Below are 17655 nucleotides of genomic sequence, written 5' to 3'. Positions count from 1 at the left end.
GTAACGCCTAATGCATTATTTTTAAAGCTTTGAAATTAAGACTAAATGCTAAACAGCACTATAAACCTAATAAAATAATCACACAACACAGAATATATAATTAAACTAAGTTACATGAACAAAAACATTTGCTAAACAGCATTATAAGCCTAATAAATAATCACACAACACAGACTTCACTTGCATTTTTCTGCAAACAGTTCTTTCTATGCATTCCAATCTGGACTGATTTATAGACAGGAAGTCTGCACGATTGCTCAGGTCTGGTTAAACTGATTAATTTCAGCTTGCTTGGCTTTGCTGCAACACAAGTGGACAGCTCCACCTACTGGCTATTTTAAGAAATGCACTGCTTCTCAATGCTTTTCAATAGCAGTCACATGACTGGAAAAAAGGTTGTTATTCCTAAACAGTGTAAATTGAACCGTTGTAAAACGAAGGCCACCTGTATGTGTATATATATATATATATATATATATATATATATATATATATATATATATATATATATATATATATACACATGTGTATATATATATATATATATATATATATATAATACTACTGTGCAAAAAATATATTTTTTTATCAATTTCAAAATTACATTTTGTTAAAATGTAACAGTTCATCTGTAGCTCCAATACTTACCTTAAAGCGCTCTGGAAAGCATGGAGAGCATGCTAAGGTAAGTATTAACTGCTTACATTTTTTTTAAGTAAACAAATTAATACTGATGATTTTTAGCAGTATTTTTTAGTTTTCTTTAGTTTCGTTGGTGCACTCATTGGGATATTTATTTCCTTAAAACAAAATGAAAATCTGCACATCTCTATTAAGCAACAATACTTTTTATTGGATTAACTATACATTAAAAAAGACAAGCTTTCCTCAAGTCTTAAGTTATACTAAACAATATGATGGAATTTACAGATAAAGGCCTCTAGTTTTCATGGTCTGGCGGACCTGATCCGACACTGCGGATCAGGTTCCCCAGACCTCGCTGAATACGGCGAGCAATACGCTTGCTGTATTCAGCATTGCACCAGCAGCTCACAAGAGCTGCTGGTGCAACGCCGCCCCCTGCAGACTCGCGGCCAATCAGCCACCAGCAGGGGGGTGTCAATCAACCCGATCATACTCGATCAGGTTGATTTCCGGTGATGTGTGTCCGCCTGCTCAGAGCAGGCGGACAGGTTATGGAGCAGCGGTCTTTGTGACCGCTGCTTCATAACTGCTGTTTCTGGCGTGCCTGCAGGCTCGCCAGAAACACGGGGCATCAAGCTCCATATGGAGCTTGATACATACAGTATGCCCCTATATCTTGAAACACAGGATAGTTAGAAGGACAAAGTGTAACAGAAATCTGAATACAGGCAGAGGAGGGCATGTGAGGTGAAAGGTGTAAAGATGCTGACAATAGCCAGTATAAGAAATCTGACAGTGGAGAGACTTCACATAAGTATACTTAGAGCATATGCTGACATAAATATATACGTATATCTTCATGGTATCAAGCTGTATAAACATGTGCATTTATGTATACGGGGAGGGAATATAAAATTGTCATACAGGCAGCTTCATATACACATATATGTACATGCATCTGAGTATACACACTGAAAGAAGATGAAAATGGTATAGGATTTTGGTAATGTGTCAAGATCCCAGAGTCAGCATTTAGTTCAGTATCTTAAGTGTTGAAGTGGGTTATGGTTATCATTTCAAATATTTTTCTTTCCACTGTTTTTTTGAAGTTGCCTCTGAGAATTTTGATTTTGAGGTTTTTGATGAGTTCAGTCGGGGTGAACACTTATTTTAAACCCTTGTTTGTGTCACCACTCCTTTTAAAACCTCAGTCTTTGTGACCACTCCATCCAAAACCTCAGTCTGTGTGACCATTCCATCCAAAACCTCAGTCTGTGTGACCACTCGATCCAAAACCTCCATCTGTTGGACCACTCCGTCCAAAACCATAGTCTGTGTAACCACTCCATCCGAAAGCTCAGTGTGGGTGATCACTCATTTCAAAACCTCAGTCTATGTTACCACTCTATCCAAAACCTAAGTCTAGGTGACCACTCCATCCAAAACCTTAGTCTGCATGACCACTCCATCTAAAACCTTGGTGTGGGTGACTAATACTTTCAAAACCTCAGTCTGTGTGACCACTCCTTTCAAAACTTAATTCTGTGTTCATTCTAAAATATCACTCTTTGTGACCACTTCTATCCAAAATCTCAGTCTGTGTGACTAGTCCATCCAAAACCTCAGTCTGGTTGAGCACTCCATCCAAAACCCCAGTCTAGGTGACCAATCCTATCAAAACCTCAGTCTGGTTGACCACTCCATCCAAAACTCCAGTCTAGGTGAACAATCCTTTCAAAACCTCATCAAAAGTCTGTTGGACAACTTAATCCAAAACCTCAGTCTGGGTGACAACTCTATCCTAAACCCCAGTCTGAGTGACCACTCCATCCAAAACCTCATCCTGTATCACTCCATCCAAACCCTCAGTCTGTGTTACGACTCTATCCAAAATCTCAGTCTGGGTGACCACTCCATCCAAAACCTCAGTCTTGGTGACTACTCCATCCAAAATCTCAGTCTTGGTGACCACTTCATCTAAAACCTCAAAAATCAAGATTCACAGAGGTAACCTCAAAAACACTGGAAAAAAAGAAAACATTTGAAATGAAAATAATAATTTACTTTAACACAGACTAAAAACATATAACATTTCCTTTTTAACCCTTTTTCTAAGTTTGTCATTTTGAGCTATGCATTTATTTATTCATGCAGGACACAGCCCACGTTCCCAGACATTGCATACTACTTTGAAGAGCTTTGTGGTGCAAAATAATCAAAAAAATCCTGCATACTTTCAAGTCATCTGTGTATCTAAAACATAGTTACTATTCCCTAGCTAGCTACTGCAGCATATCTTTGCTGCCCTGTACACAACTCAAACTTCTGCCCAGGCACTAGAGAAACATAATAAATGGTATTGGGAATCCAAGTTATAAATAGATATATATAGTTTGCATAAGGTATGAAAGGAGAAGATAAAAATATCTTCACAAATAACAATCAGTAGTAAGTCACAGCACTTATTAATTTGTATGGAAATAAATATTATACTAAATAAATAATGAAACACCGATTATTAACGATTCAGTGACAAAGACATGGAAAAATAATGCATTTGTTTTTTTAATACTAGATCACATGTTCCTTTTAATCCCTTGAAAACAACTCAACTATATGGCTGAATTTGAGCTATGGAATACATCAATACTAATTTTCTGTGTGTAATCCTATTTAAATGAAAGGAGTGAATAACTGAGGATATATTTTATCTGGAAAAATAGGGAATTTCTTCTTGTTTTTTGTTTATATGTCATATTTTTAAATGCAAAATCCACATATAGGGTACTTGGGCTGTAGATTGTAGTTTCAGAGCCAAATATTTAGCTGCAGAATCTTAAGTGGGTGCCAAATGAATGCTGCACGTATTGTTAACCCACAAGGCCAACTTACGTCAGCAGATCCATAATAAAGTGGAGAGCTGCTGTGTGGTTCTTAATTTGATATTGTTCTGATCAGCTGATGCCAATATGCTGAGCGTTGCCAGCACTTGCTTTCTGCAAACCAAGCTGTTGTTACTTCCGAAAACAAAAAAATCCATAAGAAATGAAAACAAAGCGCAATATACTTTTTGCAAATCTTTTTTTTTTTATGTTTTAGTTTCAATTTTGAGAATTACAATTCAACATAAACATTAAAAAAAAGATACAAAAGAAATTTGCACCAATAATTGTCCATCTTCTAATCCATTTATATTTTGTGGATTCAATTAGAAACCATTTATTTCCTGTTCTGGGCGCAAATCTTCTTCTTATTTTTAAACGTGAATTAAATTCAAACATTAGCCATTTTTAACAATTATAAAATATCTCTTATCTCAAAGTATTTACACTGATTCAAGCTATATATTTTTTCAGGCTTAACAAACAAGACCCCCCCCCCCCCACACACACACACACACACACACATTTTTTATTTTATTAGGTTTTCGAGAAGAATAGCTTCATAGAACACCAAGATATGCGAAGAGAAGAAAAACAAAAATGTCTCACTTATGTTACATATACCTTGAAATATTACCGTACAACAAAATTAATTATATCAAGACAGAAAACAAAACAGAAAAGATTTGGTAACTATGCATATTAATCTTCATCTTGATTGATTCAATTTTTAACATAAAAAAAACAAAAAACAAAAAACAAACTAATAAGAGCATATCTTCTGAACCATAGAAGAAGAGACAAACATAATCTAACATTCCCGGGTAAGAGAGAGTGAAAAAAAAAAAGGAAAAATCCACCCGCCCACCTTGCTAGACTACTCCAAACCACAGAAAAAACATACAGTATATCATCCACCTATTTCCCCTAATCAACTCTCCAATCGAGCTCTAACCAGTGCTGAGGCAATTCCCCCTCAAGTACAAGAGATATCAATGTGTGAGAATTTCTAAAGGGTTCTATAAATTGATGTTGCAGGGATATAGGCCAGGCAATCAGTAGATATTTCCATTTGGCGAAAAAAGCTCTAAAATGTGCCTCAGAATATAACTTGTCATGAGATTCGATAACCATTTGCAATTTCAACTAGTTAGACAATTCACTTATCTTAGGAACCTTAGCCGATTTCCTCTCCCGTAATAATTGATTATGACCCGCTAGGAGAGTAAAATTTATCAAAAGTCGTTCGCCAGGCGTATCATGGACCGGAACTAAAAAAAAAAACTTTGAACATTGTAATACATACTTTATTTTGTAGATGTTTATTTAGCCAGAAATGTACCTTGTTCCAGTATTGCCTGACTCTAGGACATGACCACATACAATGTATATTATTTGCCATTTGTGCCTGACATTTATGACACTGACTAGATTGAATGTTTTTAGAGATTTTGTATAATCTATATGGGGTAAAATAGTAGTTGTTCAATAGTTTTAATTGAGATTCCCTCCAGCTAATATTGGCCGTTGCGGTCACTGGTAGGCTGATACACTATGTAATATCCTGTTCTGTTATATTTGGGAAGTGCTTTATTAGATTATCTTTGAGATTCTTAAGGTTATTTTGCCCAAGCTTGATCAGCAAAGATCCATACCAGTAAGATATTGTTCATTGACCTGCTCTATATAGCTTGATCCCATTAGGGATCTTGGGAGCTCCCTATTCGAAGCTGTGAAGTCTAATCATTGAGTTATTTCGCTCCTGATCTGTAAAAAAGCATAGAAACCTTTTGACGAAAGGTTATGATTCCTTAGAAGTTCAGAGAAAGACTGAAATGTCTTGTTGTTTTCTTGAAAAATATGTGACAGAAACAAGACTCCTTTCTCTTTCCACTCTCGGAATACTGAATCATAGAGTCCAGGAGCAAAATTTGGGTTACCTGTAATAGGTAAGATTAAGGAGATGCATGGATTATGCCTCATTAATTTACAATACTTTTGCCAAGCGGAGATTATATTTACAAAAGTCTGCATGTGCACTATATTCTCTGGTAATCTAGTAGGGGGATAGTGTAGTAGTGCCCTTAAGTCAAAAGGTTCTACTAGATTTTTCTCTATATCTAGACATGTAACATAGTTTGCCTCTGTTATCCAATCAATTGCGAATTTTATCATACAAACCCAATTATAACGCTCTAAACTGGGCATAGCAAAACCACCAAAACTTTTTTTGCTGTATCAGGTTTGCCATAGAAATTTGCGATCGAGTTTTCCCCTATAAGAATAATGTACATGCACAATTAAACCGCTGAATATCCCTTTTAGTAATAAACAAAGGGAGATTCTGTAGTAAAAATAGAATCCGCTGAAAAAGAATTGTCTTGAGTAGCATTACCTTAGCGGATAAGGACACATATAATAGTTTCCAGCTCCTCATCTCTTTAGTAATATTCCTAAATAAATTCCCGTAATTAAGGTTGTACCATTCATAAGGATTTCTAGAGATTTTTATACCCAGATACTTTATATGTTGTACTTCTTTAAAAGTATGAAGCCTGTTACTTTCTGAAGTCTTGTAGATCCACATAATTTCAGATTTTGTAACATTAATTCTATAGCCCGAAAATTTACTATAGCAATTAATAAGATGGAGAGAGTGCGGAATACTCTTCTTGGTATCACTTAAATATAATATAAGATCGTCTGCATATAGTGATAAAGTAATTTTCTGTTTGCCTAATGTTGTTCTGTGTAACTCTTGTCTAAGCCAGATTGCAAGGGGCTCAAGAGAGATATTAAAGAGGAGGGGAGATAGAGGACACCCCTTTCGTGTACCTTTCTGAAGCCTAATGTATTGTGAGAGGTCCCCATTAACTAGTAGGCATGATCTTGAATTTTTATATATCTCAGTTAGAAATGTAATTATATTCCTCTCAAAACCAAAACTTCTCAAAGCCCGAAAGAGGTGGTCCCAAATAATTGAGTTAAAAGCCTTAGCTGCGTCTAATGTTAAGAGCACCAGATCTTTTCTAGGCAGACTATTTTGTTTGATTTTGTTGTAACAAGTATCTATGGTTAACAGGACCTTTCTAATATTACGAGCATTATTCCTTCCTGGCATGAATCCTGTTTGATCAGAATGAATATTTGGGCCAATTACTTTCTTAAACCTGTTCGCTAGGATTGACATCATTAATTTGTAATCGCTATTGAGTAGTGATATTGGGCGATAAGCCGCCATATCCTCTGGGTCTTTACCTTTTTTGTGAATGAGTGTTATAGTGGAGTCTGCAAAATACGGGGATTTTATGATATTCTCACATAAATATTGATAAAATATTTTCAATAAAGTGACGTGTAGATCTTCGTTTAATATTTTATAAAATTCTGCGGTTAGCCCATCCGGGCCTGGAGCTTTATTTAGTTTCATTTTTTTGATCTCAGAAATAATTTCTTCTAGTAATATTGGCTGATTAACCACCACTAAATCCTCATTACTGATTTTAGGGGTCCTAATTTACTGTCAGAAATGATCCTGCTCTTGTTTCTCAATACTATCTTCATCGTATATTTTTTGATAGTAGGAATAAAATTCTGCCCGAATCTCCTTAGTGGTGATGAGTTTAATATTGCCAAGCTTAATACTCGCTATCATATTACTGCTTTTCCTGATCTTAATAATTCTGGCTAAATGTTTAGCTGAGGTACCTTGAAAGCCTTGAAAAAAGGCTCTAGTAGGTCTTCTATTGACCATTTTTCTTTCAAGAAATATTCTCTTTCCTCCTTAACCTGTCGATACTTATTCCAATTCAAAGTGTTAGGGAGATTCAGATACATCCTATGCGCCTTTATAACCTGATTGGCCAGTTGAATCTCGCGATTCTTACTTTTTTTTTAATGCTGATCATATATGCTTTTATCGCCCCTCTAAGGACCGCCTTCCCTGCTTCCCAGAAAGTCTCTATCTTTTGGAAATAATCCTGATTATACTTATAATATTCTTGCCATTTTTCTCTCAACCAGTTAGAAAATCGAGTAATATTAACCATATAATTTGGGAAATAAAATGTATTTCTATTCTGGGCTAGGGGGGTATAAAATTTTATGGCGACTATCGCATGATCTGACAACAAAATTTCTGATATATGGGTATCCATATCTAGTGATAATAATTTCTCTTCTATTAAGAAGAGATCTATTCTCGAGAAATTTTTATACGCCTTTGACTTACATGAAAAAATACGATCGTCCGGATGTTGTATACGCCATATGTCTTTTAGCTTTAATGATTTACAGAACTCCCTGAAAAAATTTGCTTCTGTCTGATTATGCTTTGACGTCTTTAAGCGAAATCTATCCATTTCTGGAAGTAGGGTCATGTTAAAGTCGCCGGCAAGGACTACATTTTGGTTCACATAGGGGGCCAGTTTTACCTTCAGACTGTTTCAGACTGTCATATCAACATTGTTAGGGCCGTATATATTACAGCATGACCACCTTATTTTATTTCATTCAATTTGTAAGATTATAAACCTACCAAGTGGATCTAATTCTTGATGTATAATTTTATATGGTGTTTTCTTGTTTATTAAAATGGCCACTCCGCACTTCCTGCTTGTGCATGGTGTTGCTATAATCTCTGAGATCCACCCCACTTTCAACTTATCTATTTCATTAGCTTTTAAATGAAGTTCTTGTAAAAAGATTACATCTGGTTTTTGCTGTTTAAGTAATCTGAGGATATTTTTCCTTTTTATTGGTGATCTTATCCCACCCACATTCCAGGATATCATATTAATGTCTACCTTTATTATTTCTCGCAAATTTCTTTTCTCCTGCAATCCAGCCAGGGGGGGGGGGGGGTTTGAGGAAGAGAAAAAAGAAAATCTTACTAAGAAATTCATTAAAAGAAAATTTGTCTCTATCATTACAACAGACAAACAATAAAAACCCAACTCTTTGCGATCCAATAAAAACATTATCCAAACATACACTGTACCCTTCTAGTGTTTGAAGGGTTAATATTTAAACACATTCTTAACATTTAACAGCCATAGCTCAACTTGCCTGTTATTATCTAAAGACTGCCTTATTGCCTAGCTTCCTCTGAGCTTTTTCTAATTCCCTCATCTTTTAGTACCTATTCCTACCTTTAATTTTAATCATCATTCCTCCTTCTTTACCTCTGTCCGGTGCTCCATTCACTGGAGATATTATAGAAGAAACATAATAGTAAATGGGGGCGCCCTCTATAAATGAAGAAAATAATATAGTGTGAAACTATTTCAATAGTAAAAATGTGTTAATATCAATGTCCACCATATAACTGTGCACATAAAAATTCACAGCAACGTCTTTAGAGATTCATAATACATCCGGGCCCAGGCAGCTCTCTGTGGGAGATATGGTCCAACTCCCAATTTCTGCAATCTATAGATAACAAGCAAAAACAGGGGCACCACATGGCCTAGTACAGTCAAATCAATAGATGATAGTAAATAATAATGGTACACTCCCATGTGTTGTTGCACCAAAGGAGTAAGGTGCAAATAAAGCAGGCTGGAATCTCACAGTCATCCAGCAGACTGAACTCCCGCCACACACCAGCACTGTAGTCAGCAATCTTCTGGCAAAGATATATATAAAGCAGTATGTAATCTCAGTCGCATGCCCCAAAACGCTATATCACAGCTGTTATATCAGCTTTATCAAGTGGTATTTATGTGTATATATATATATATATATATATATATATATATATATATATATATATATATATATATATATATACAGTATATATACAGTATATCATATTAGTTGCATGCCCTGAATTGTTATATCACAGCCATTACATCTATTGTATTGTCAAGTGATCTATATTGCTGCTTACTACGATGGTGCAAAACTACTTGGATCTAATACGATTATCAGGAAGCTTAAAATGCTTAAAAGGTTCTCATGTTATAACCTCTGATGGTAATTTGGAGACGTATGATGTTGTCAGGAGAAGTCTTTGCACTATAATGTGCGTTACTAAAAAAATAAATGTAAACAGTATTTGAGGGCGGTAGCACTCATATCTCATCATATTTATTACAAGAGGGGGGCAACCAATCATGTACATAGCAAACAATATTGGTGCTGCCTCTAGCATGACGTGTACATCATCCAAATAGGAAAAATAGAGAGTGATCTAAGGGTAATAATATTGTGCATGTATAAAATATCATGAGGTGAAATAGTGGATAGCTTGTGTGAAATGGTAGATGTGAACAGTTAAACCTACCCATTGGAGTTGGTATTGTGATGTGAATACTATAAGAGCGGGTGTCTTTGTCTATAATGCTGCACTCACTATAATCAATGATGACAGGATACAATGTATCAAGCTGTTTGTTGTAAATGGCAAGTTTGTATTTTAGATTGTACAAGCCTGAGGAAACAGCCTATCTAGCTGAGAAACGCGTTGCTTGTTTTAATGATTCTAATAAATGTAAGTTCTTACAGTTTCTATTTGTTTATCACCTTCCCACACCTCTTTGAGAGGTTTTTGCCAGAAGATTGCTGACTACAGTGCTGGTGTATGGCGGGAGTTCAGTCTGATGGTTGACTGTGAGATTCCAGCCTGCTTTATTTGCACCTTAGCCCTTTGGTGCAACAACACATGGGAGTGTACCATTACTCTTTACTATCATCTATTGAGTTGACTGTACTAGGCCCTGTGGCACCCCTGTTTTTGTTTGTTATCTACATATAAAATAAGTTGCTACTTTGCAAATTCTGGGTATTTTGCTAGAGCTGCCACTGAGAGACACAATGAGAGATAGAATGAGGGACAGTGGAGTGATAGAGGGAAAGATGGAGATGGTGATAAGGGTTGAGAAAGGGTGCGAGAGAGGTAAAAGAGGGTGTGAAAGTGGTGATGAGAGAGAAAAGTCAATCTGCAGTAGCATTAAAGAGATAGGAGTGAGCGTGTGGCAAGTTAAGAGTAGCAGTTAGTCACTAGAGGAGGGAGGAAAGGTACAGATAGTATAAGGCAAAAAGGAAAAAAACAACAACAACAAACATTGGGACCAGAGATTTAACCATGATAAAATACATACTACTTTGTGCTATACACGCTTTACAATTTTAGTTGTTGCACCTGATTTAAACAATGCAAAAAAAAATTGATGTTGACTGAAAAAATAAAGTTATCTGATAAAATAAATTCTGGTTGTACAACATAGATAATCTTCAATGAGTATGAAACAATCTGAAGTGCTCCAGTGTCGTCATACTTCCAGAAAGTATGGATACGGAGGATGCATCATGTATTATGAAGGCTGGTAAGACAGAAGATTCCCTTCTGCTTAACTCTTCCATTAACAGATGCAGTCCACAAATAATATCTCTCTCTCTCTCTTTTTATCTTTTTCTCTCTCACAAAACGGGCATATAAGTAGATGCCAAGTTCCATTATGAACTAAAAAGGGACATTAAACTCAAAATGTGATTATGCATACTAGTATACTAGAGTTTAGTTTCAATTAAAGATCAAGCAAAATATTTATCAAACTTTTCTTTCGAACAGTCATATCTTAAATTTTGGCAAGCTAACTCTATGGGGCCGATTTATGAAAGTGCGAGCGGATATGATACGATGTAGCGTATTATGTACGCCGCACATCGATAAATGCTGATAGCATACGCTGTTGGCATTTATCATTGCACAAGAAGTTCTTGTGAACTGCTTGTGCAATACCGCCCTGCAGATTTCCGGCCAATAAGCCGCTAGCAGGGAGTGTCAATCAGCCCCATCATATAGGATCGGGCGGATTGATGTCTGCAGCCTCAGAACAGGCGGACAAGTTATGGAGCAGCGGTCTTTAGACCGCCGCCTCATAACTGCTGTTTCTAGCGAGCCTGAAGGCTCGCCGAATTGATGATTCAGTAAATATAATTAGACAAACCTCCCATACATCCTGGATCCACCCTTTATCCACAGCTCCACTGACCAAACACCTGTCTGAGAAATGTTGTAAGGTATGGGGCGGGGCGTGGCGAGTGTTTGATGGGGGTGAAAAATAGGGAGGGCATATTCTGGCTAGTAGTGTTTTTTGTTTTGTTTTTAAAAAAAAACTAATTGGGGTCCATTAGTTGGGACATGCTCCAATGCAAAATTTCAATTGGCTGAAGTTTAATTTTTGTAACTGCTGAATTTGGTTCAGTTCATACTGCAGTGGGCAGAGAGTTGGGAGGTTATCATGTTATACTTGGACACAGGCTGTGCTTATTTACATAATTCCAATGTTTTATAATGCAACTGAACTGAAATGTTGTGTCTGTTTACTGTTTAGATGCGCTAGAGCATATGGTTGCCACTCTTATTAGTTAACAGATTGCCAATTAGCTTTGAAATTTCAAACTTTCTGGAAAAAAATTATGACAGCCACTAAAGTCAAAATTAAAGTTCCATAATTTAAATAGAGCATGCAATTTGAAAAAATATATATACACTTCCCTTTTAAAAACATACACATTTTTATATGCACACTTTCTGAGGCTTTCAGCTCCTACTATACATACAGGCCCATTTATCAAGCTCCGTATGGAGCTTGAAGGGCCGTGTTTCTGGCGAGTCTTCAGACTCGCCAGAAACACAAGTTATGAAGCAGCGGTCTAAAGACCGCTGCTTCATAACCCTGTCCGCCTGCTCTGAGCAGGCGGACAGGAACCGCCGGAAATCAACCCGATCGAATACGATCGGGTTGATTGACAGCTCCCTGCTGGCGGCCGATTGGCCGCGAGTCAGCAGGGGGCGGCGTTGCACCAGCAGCTCTTGTGAGCTGCTGGTGCAATGTTAAATGTGGAGAGCGTATTGCTCTCCGCATTTAGCGAGGTCTTGCGGACCTGATCCGCAGTGTCGGATCAGGTCCGCAAGCCCTTTGATAAATGGGCCCCATAGTATATACTTATATGCATTTTGTGATTAGCTAATGGCTGTCCCATGATACAGGGAGGGAAATTTGGATTATCTGGCCCATAGTATTGTAGAAGGTCTGAAAAATTAATTTTAAATTCTACAAAAATTATTTTTTTTGTTTCTATATTTTTTAATTATTTTCTTCCAACAAAAAAGAACAAATTAAAAGTTAAAACGTAGATTAAAGACTATAAAATGTGAGATTCGGTTTATACCTTACCATATTAAGGATTAATAGATGCTTAAAAATTGATAGTAGCAATAACAAACTTTAGTATTCAAAGTAGAATGTGACACCTTCTCAGAGAACTGGCAGTGGTATATATTGCTTCTAGATATCATTTGTGTCATACAATCCAATGCTGTCTCTCTGAATAGGCATGGTGTTTGAATACAGCTGTGCAGGCCTTCATAGTATATGTGCATAAGCCACAGAAAAACAATAATACATTTTACCAGAAGCACTTTTGCTAATGAAAGAATATTGCAAAAATGCTTATGTTTCACAATGCAATGCACCCATGCACATTTTTTGACCTTTCTGTCCTTTAAAGTACCCATAACATTTATCAAACCATAAAAAATAATAGTTCATACTAAGAAATAGAGTTTACCAAACTTTGGCCTAGATTACTAGTGGAAAGCAAAATTGCGATTTTGTGAGCAAAATATTTGTGCTTCACTCAGTAAATGTCATTACAAGTTGAGCGCAATGCGAACGGGGGCCTCGCGTTCGCATTGCGTTGAAGCTTCTTGCTCACGAGAGCGCACTTCTAAAGGCTCCAATGGGAGTCTCATTCTGATACTGATAGACACTGCAAAGAACCTAGGACAGCACAGGGGTTAAGTCGCGCAGCGTTGGGCAGCAAATGTAAAATATATATGTATATATACATACAGTATATATTTATGTGTTTATATGTGCATATACACATGTTAAAGGGACAGTCTAGTCAAAATTAAACTTTCATGATTCAGATAGGGCATGTAATTTTAAACAACTTTCCAATTTACTTTTATCATCACATTTTCTTTGTTCTCTTGGTATCCTTTGTTGAAAGCTAAACCTAGGTAGGCTCATATGCTAATTTATAAGCCCTTGAAGGCCGCCTCTTATCTCAGGGCATTTTGACAGTTTTTCACAGCTAGAAGGCATTAGTGCACATGTGTCATATATAGCTAACATTGTGCTCATGCATGTGAAGTTACCTAGGAATCAGCACTGATGGACTGAAATGCAAGTCTGTCAACAGAAGTAAAATAAGGGGGCAGTCTGCAGAGGCTTAGATACAAGGTAATCACAAAGGTAAAAAGTATATTAATATAACCGTGTTGGTTATACAAAACTGGGGAATGGGTAATAAAGGGATTATCTATCTTTTTAAACAATAAAAAATGTGGAGTAGACTGTCTCTTTAACACATAAATGTATATGTATATAAGCATATACATATATATTCACTGTATAATCACAGTCTCCATATATTGCAATGTAAAGGCACTATTCACACTATTGTAAAGGCACTATTCACACCCCACATCCCCTTACTTAAACCCATTATAACTGCTTTGTGTAGTTATTTTAATTTAAAAAATATGCTAATTTTTTTTATTTTTTTTTAGAACTGAACTGTACACTTTATTTTGTGGGATATTTTAATTAATCAGATATCTGATCTCTGGTTAATGAATTTAAGTGCAAAGTGCTACCGCAAACTTGCGGTAAAATTAACCAGCAACTTGTAATGACTGGTTATTTAACGTGCGTTCTTTGTTTTTGTAAATTAAATTAAAATTCTGTCTGTATTCCTCTGCTTAGCCTTATTTTGTTTCCTCCAACAGGGCATGCACTATCTTAGGAGTGGTATTCCTTCTGTCATCCATTTGTATTGTGATAAAGGCTATTCATGACCTTGCAATCAGGATGCTCCCAGAAGTGGTAAGGATCAAGTTCTCATTATATTATTTTACAGATTGGAATGGATTGGAAACTTTTCATGATTCCATGCACAAATAATTAATCAAACAGTTAATGTATTAGCAGTTTATATTAAAACTTTGCTTTTAGACAACATATATATATATATATATATCACATAAATACACATATGCCTTTAAGAAATGTTACACTGGTATTTTACTCTGCCTTTTTGTTCTTAAGAGCAGTGTTATTATCTAGAAAGTGTGGATGTCACATTCCAAAGGAGATGCAACAGCATTAGTGTGAGAATATTCGATTGTTATATGAAAATAATATAATTGACATAACTTTAGACACACCTGCTTAACTGTACTTTAATTATTAGAAATGCTGAAAGGGGGCAATAAAGTTTTGGGCAACATCTTAGAGAGAAGTTTGATACAGAATCTGCCTGTGTTCCACTGAATAATGACTCTCAGCGCTGTTGCATTAACACCTTATCCAAAACCTGAAGATAAATAATGCATTTATAGTTTAATCACTGCCTTGCTTTATAAGCTAATTACTGATGTATGTTATTGCAATAAGTTCATAATAAACACAATATTATACTACATTCTCATGCATCAGTTACCTTTTTCAGTACTATAGAGAGACCTAGTGTGCGCTTTTCCCAGCGCAAGGACATAACACAGATGCATTTATATCTTTAAATAACAGATTTTAGGGGACTGAACAGTCAACAGATAGTTGAAATTGCATTCTTTAACCATCACCCTTACAATCTCAGAGTACCTTTGGCAAAAGCACTATTAAGGCTCTTGCGGAATTTGCAGAAAATGATTTCAAAACGTTGATTGTCCTTTTCCTGGAAGAGATACTTGGATCTGTAATTTGAAAAAGTGCTAGACTGTAGCGTTCCCCCAGGTGTGTCTGAAGTTTCCTCACAGGACCTGTCAGATTTTCTAAGCATGTTACACCTGCAAGTCTTGCCTAATGAAAGCTGTTTAAAATGTACTGGTAGAAAAACTGATACATGCAAAACTAGAAGCAAATGTAAATTAAAAACTGTTAATTTTCTCATTCACTTACCTATGTAAGATTCTCCGCTCTGAGAGCATCATTACTTTATTTGGAGGTAAGCTCGCTACTTACAGGGATTTCCAGGTTCATCCTCCCTTGTCTGCCCATGTGAGGGTCAGTGTTATGTTTTACTCCATGCTTGTGAATTTTAGAGAACTGGGTCTCTAGTATCCTCCAGTTAAAAAATATTCTTTCCAATTTCAATGATCAAATTTACCTTGTTTTCTTCGTATCCTTTGTTGAAAACCAGGTAGGATGGTGTAGGAGTGTGCATGTGACTGGAGCAATATATGGCAAGAAGTTTTATAACTATTATACATTTCCAAGAACAGTAGGTGGCAGCCATGTTTCCTGTCATGCACTGCTATAGTAATGTGCATGCTACCTGTCTAGATATCTCTTCAATATAGAAAACCAAGAGAAAGAAGTACATTTTAAAATAATTTAAATGTAAAATATTAAAAAAAATTGTGAGCTCTGTCTGAATCACACCAATAAAATTGGGATTTCACTCATGAGCATAAATAGGTAGATAATTTTTAGCTTGTAAAACTTTGAACTCACCTTCCTAGCCAAGTTTCTTATGCTTGTTAACACAAAAGATATGCTTTTCTCCCATATCTATTAACATTCAGTCCAATCAAAAGAGTGCATGTGAGCTGAGACTGTGTAACTAGGTCACATGCCTTGAGTAGGAATTTGTAGATTACTGTTTCTCCTTCTACTTGCGTACAGCTATGGAGGAAAGTGTAGGTTAATAATTATATATCTATTAAGCCAGGAATATGCTCATTTTCCTATGTGTGATTAATAATGGAAGGCTAATGATATATACACCCAGATTAGCTTTGGTGTCAGCATCACTTACCTTTGAGAAGTAGGACTACGCTAACCTGAAGGATGGCTGTGCTAAGGCAGATTTGGGTAATGCACTGGAAACAGGCTTCAGCATTAAGATCAGTACACAGGAGACAGAGCACCGCATTAACCTGAATAGTGCACAGAAGGATGGCTGCACTAATGCAGAATCGGGTAACACGCTGGTGACAGGCTTCTGAGCTTATGCCAGCACTAAATAGACAGAGCTAAATCTTCATTGGGCTCCTGAATTTATTGTTTTTCTTCTAATACCTTTAGCATGGATGGCCTTGATGTGCTAAAAGATGCACTATCATCAGTCTGCTGACAGAGTGATGGCGAGTGATGGCGAGCACAAGTATTGGAGCAGTTATAACCTTTCTTGGCACGCTAATCCCAAAGCATATCCAGGTATAAACGCAGCTACATCCAAATAGTACTATTCCTGAATCTATAATGCTCCTCAGTTCCTCTCAGTTGGTGCTTGTTAATTCTGATTATCCTAAGCCAGATCCCCTCACTCCTGTTAACCATAAAGTCTCCTCCTGGGAATTATCCCTTGAACCCTAGCTTCCTGTCCTGTGTTTCCTGTTGTGTTCTGGCTCCTTGACCCTTGGCTATTGTCCTGGACTCTGCTAACAGATCTCCCCTGGTACCTCTGCTTTCTATTGTCTTATTGGTGAGGACTTCTGTCCTGTACCTTGGATTTGAGTTGACTTTCCATGCATTGAATTTTGCTTATTTAACCTACTGCCTCAGCATATTGAACTGAACTTTTAAAGGGACAGTCAACTCAAAATGTTTTATTGTTTTAAAAGATAGATAATCCCTTTATTACCTATTCCCCAGTTTTGCACAGAAAACATGGTTATATTAATACACTTTTTACCTCTGTGATTACCTTGTTTCTATGCATCTTCTGACAGCCCACTGATCACATGACTTTATCTATTGACTTGCATTTAAGCCAATTAGTGCTGTGTTGTTAGAATCCATGGGCATCAGCACCATATTATCTATATAGCTCACATGAACTAGCTTCACCTGATGTGAAAAGAAAATACAAAAGCATGTGATCATGTCTTTAGGGACTTAGAAACATACAGACATTTAGAGGTTTAAATGTTATAAAGTATATTAATATAACAATGTTGGTTGTACAAAGCTGGGGAATGGGTTGAAAATGCGTTATCTATCTTTTTAAATAATAAGAATTTTTGTGTTGAATGTCCCTTTAAGATGTTTGCATTCATGCACCTGGACTCCACTTTGCTTTAAACTTTCAAGGTAATCCTTAACAT

At 36.4% G+C, this 17655-nt stretch overlaps 1 protein-coding gene across 1 annotated transcript in view; it reads left to right on the top strand.

Moving 5' to 3' along the window:
• TMEM163 (transmembrane protein 163) overlaps positions 1-17655 on the top strand; it is a 448530-nt gene that overhangs the window by 325056 nt on the left and 105819 nt on the right. The window contains exon 5 of the mRNA XM_053698226.1: positions 14335-14431. Coding sequence (XP_053554201.1) covers positions 14335-14431 — 97 coding nt within the window. The remainder of the gene's footprint in view (positions 1-14334; positions 14432-17655) is intronic.

This window comes from Bombina bombina, chromosome 1, assembly GCF_027579735.1.
Source record: "Bombina bombina isolate aBomBom1 chromosome 1, aBomBom1.pri, whole genome shotgun sequence".
In the NCBI taxonomy this organism is placed as follows: domain Eukaryota; kingdom Metazoa; phylum Chordata; class Amphibia; order Anura; family Bombinatoridae; genus Bombina; species Bombina bombina.
Note: the sequence above shows the minus strand (reverse complement) of the source record. Positions and strands in the feature narration are given on the sequence as shown.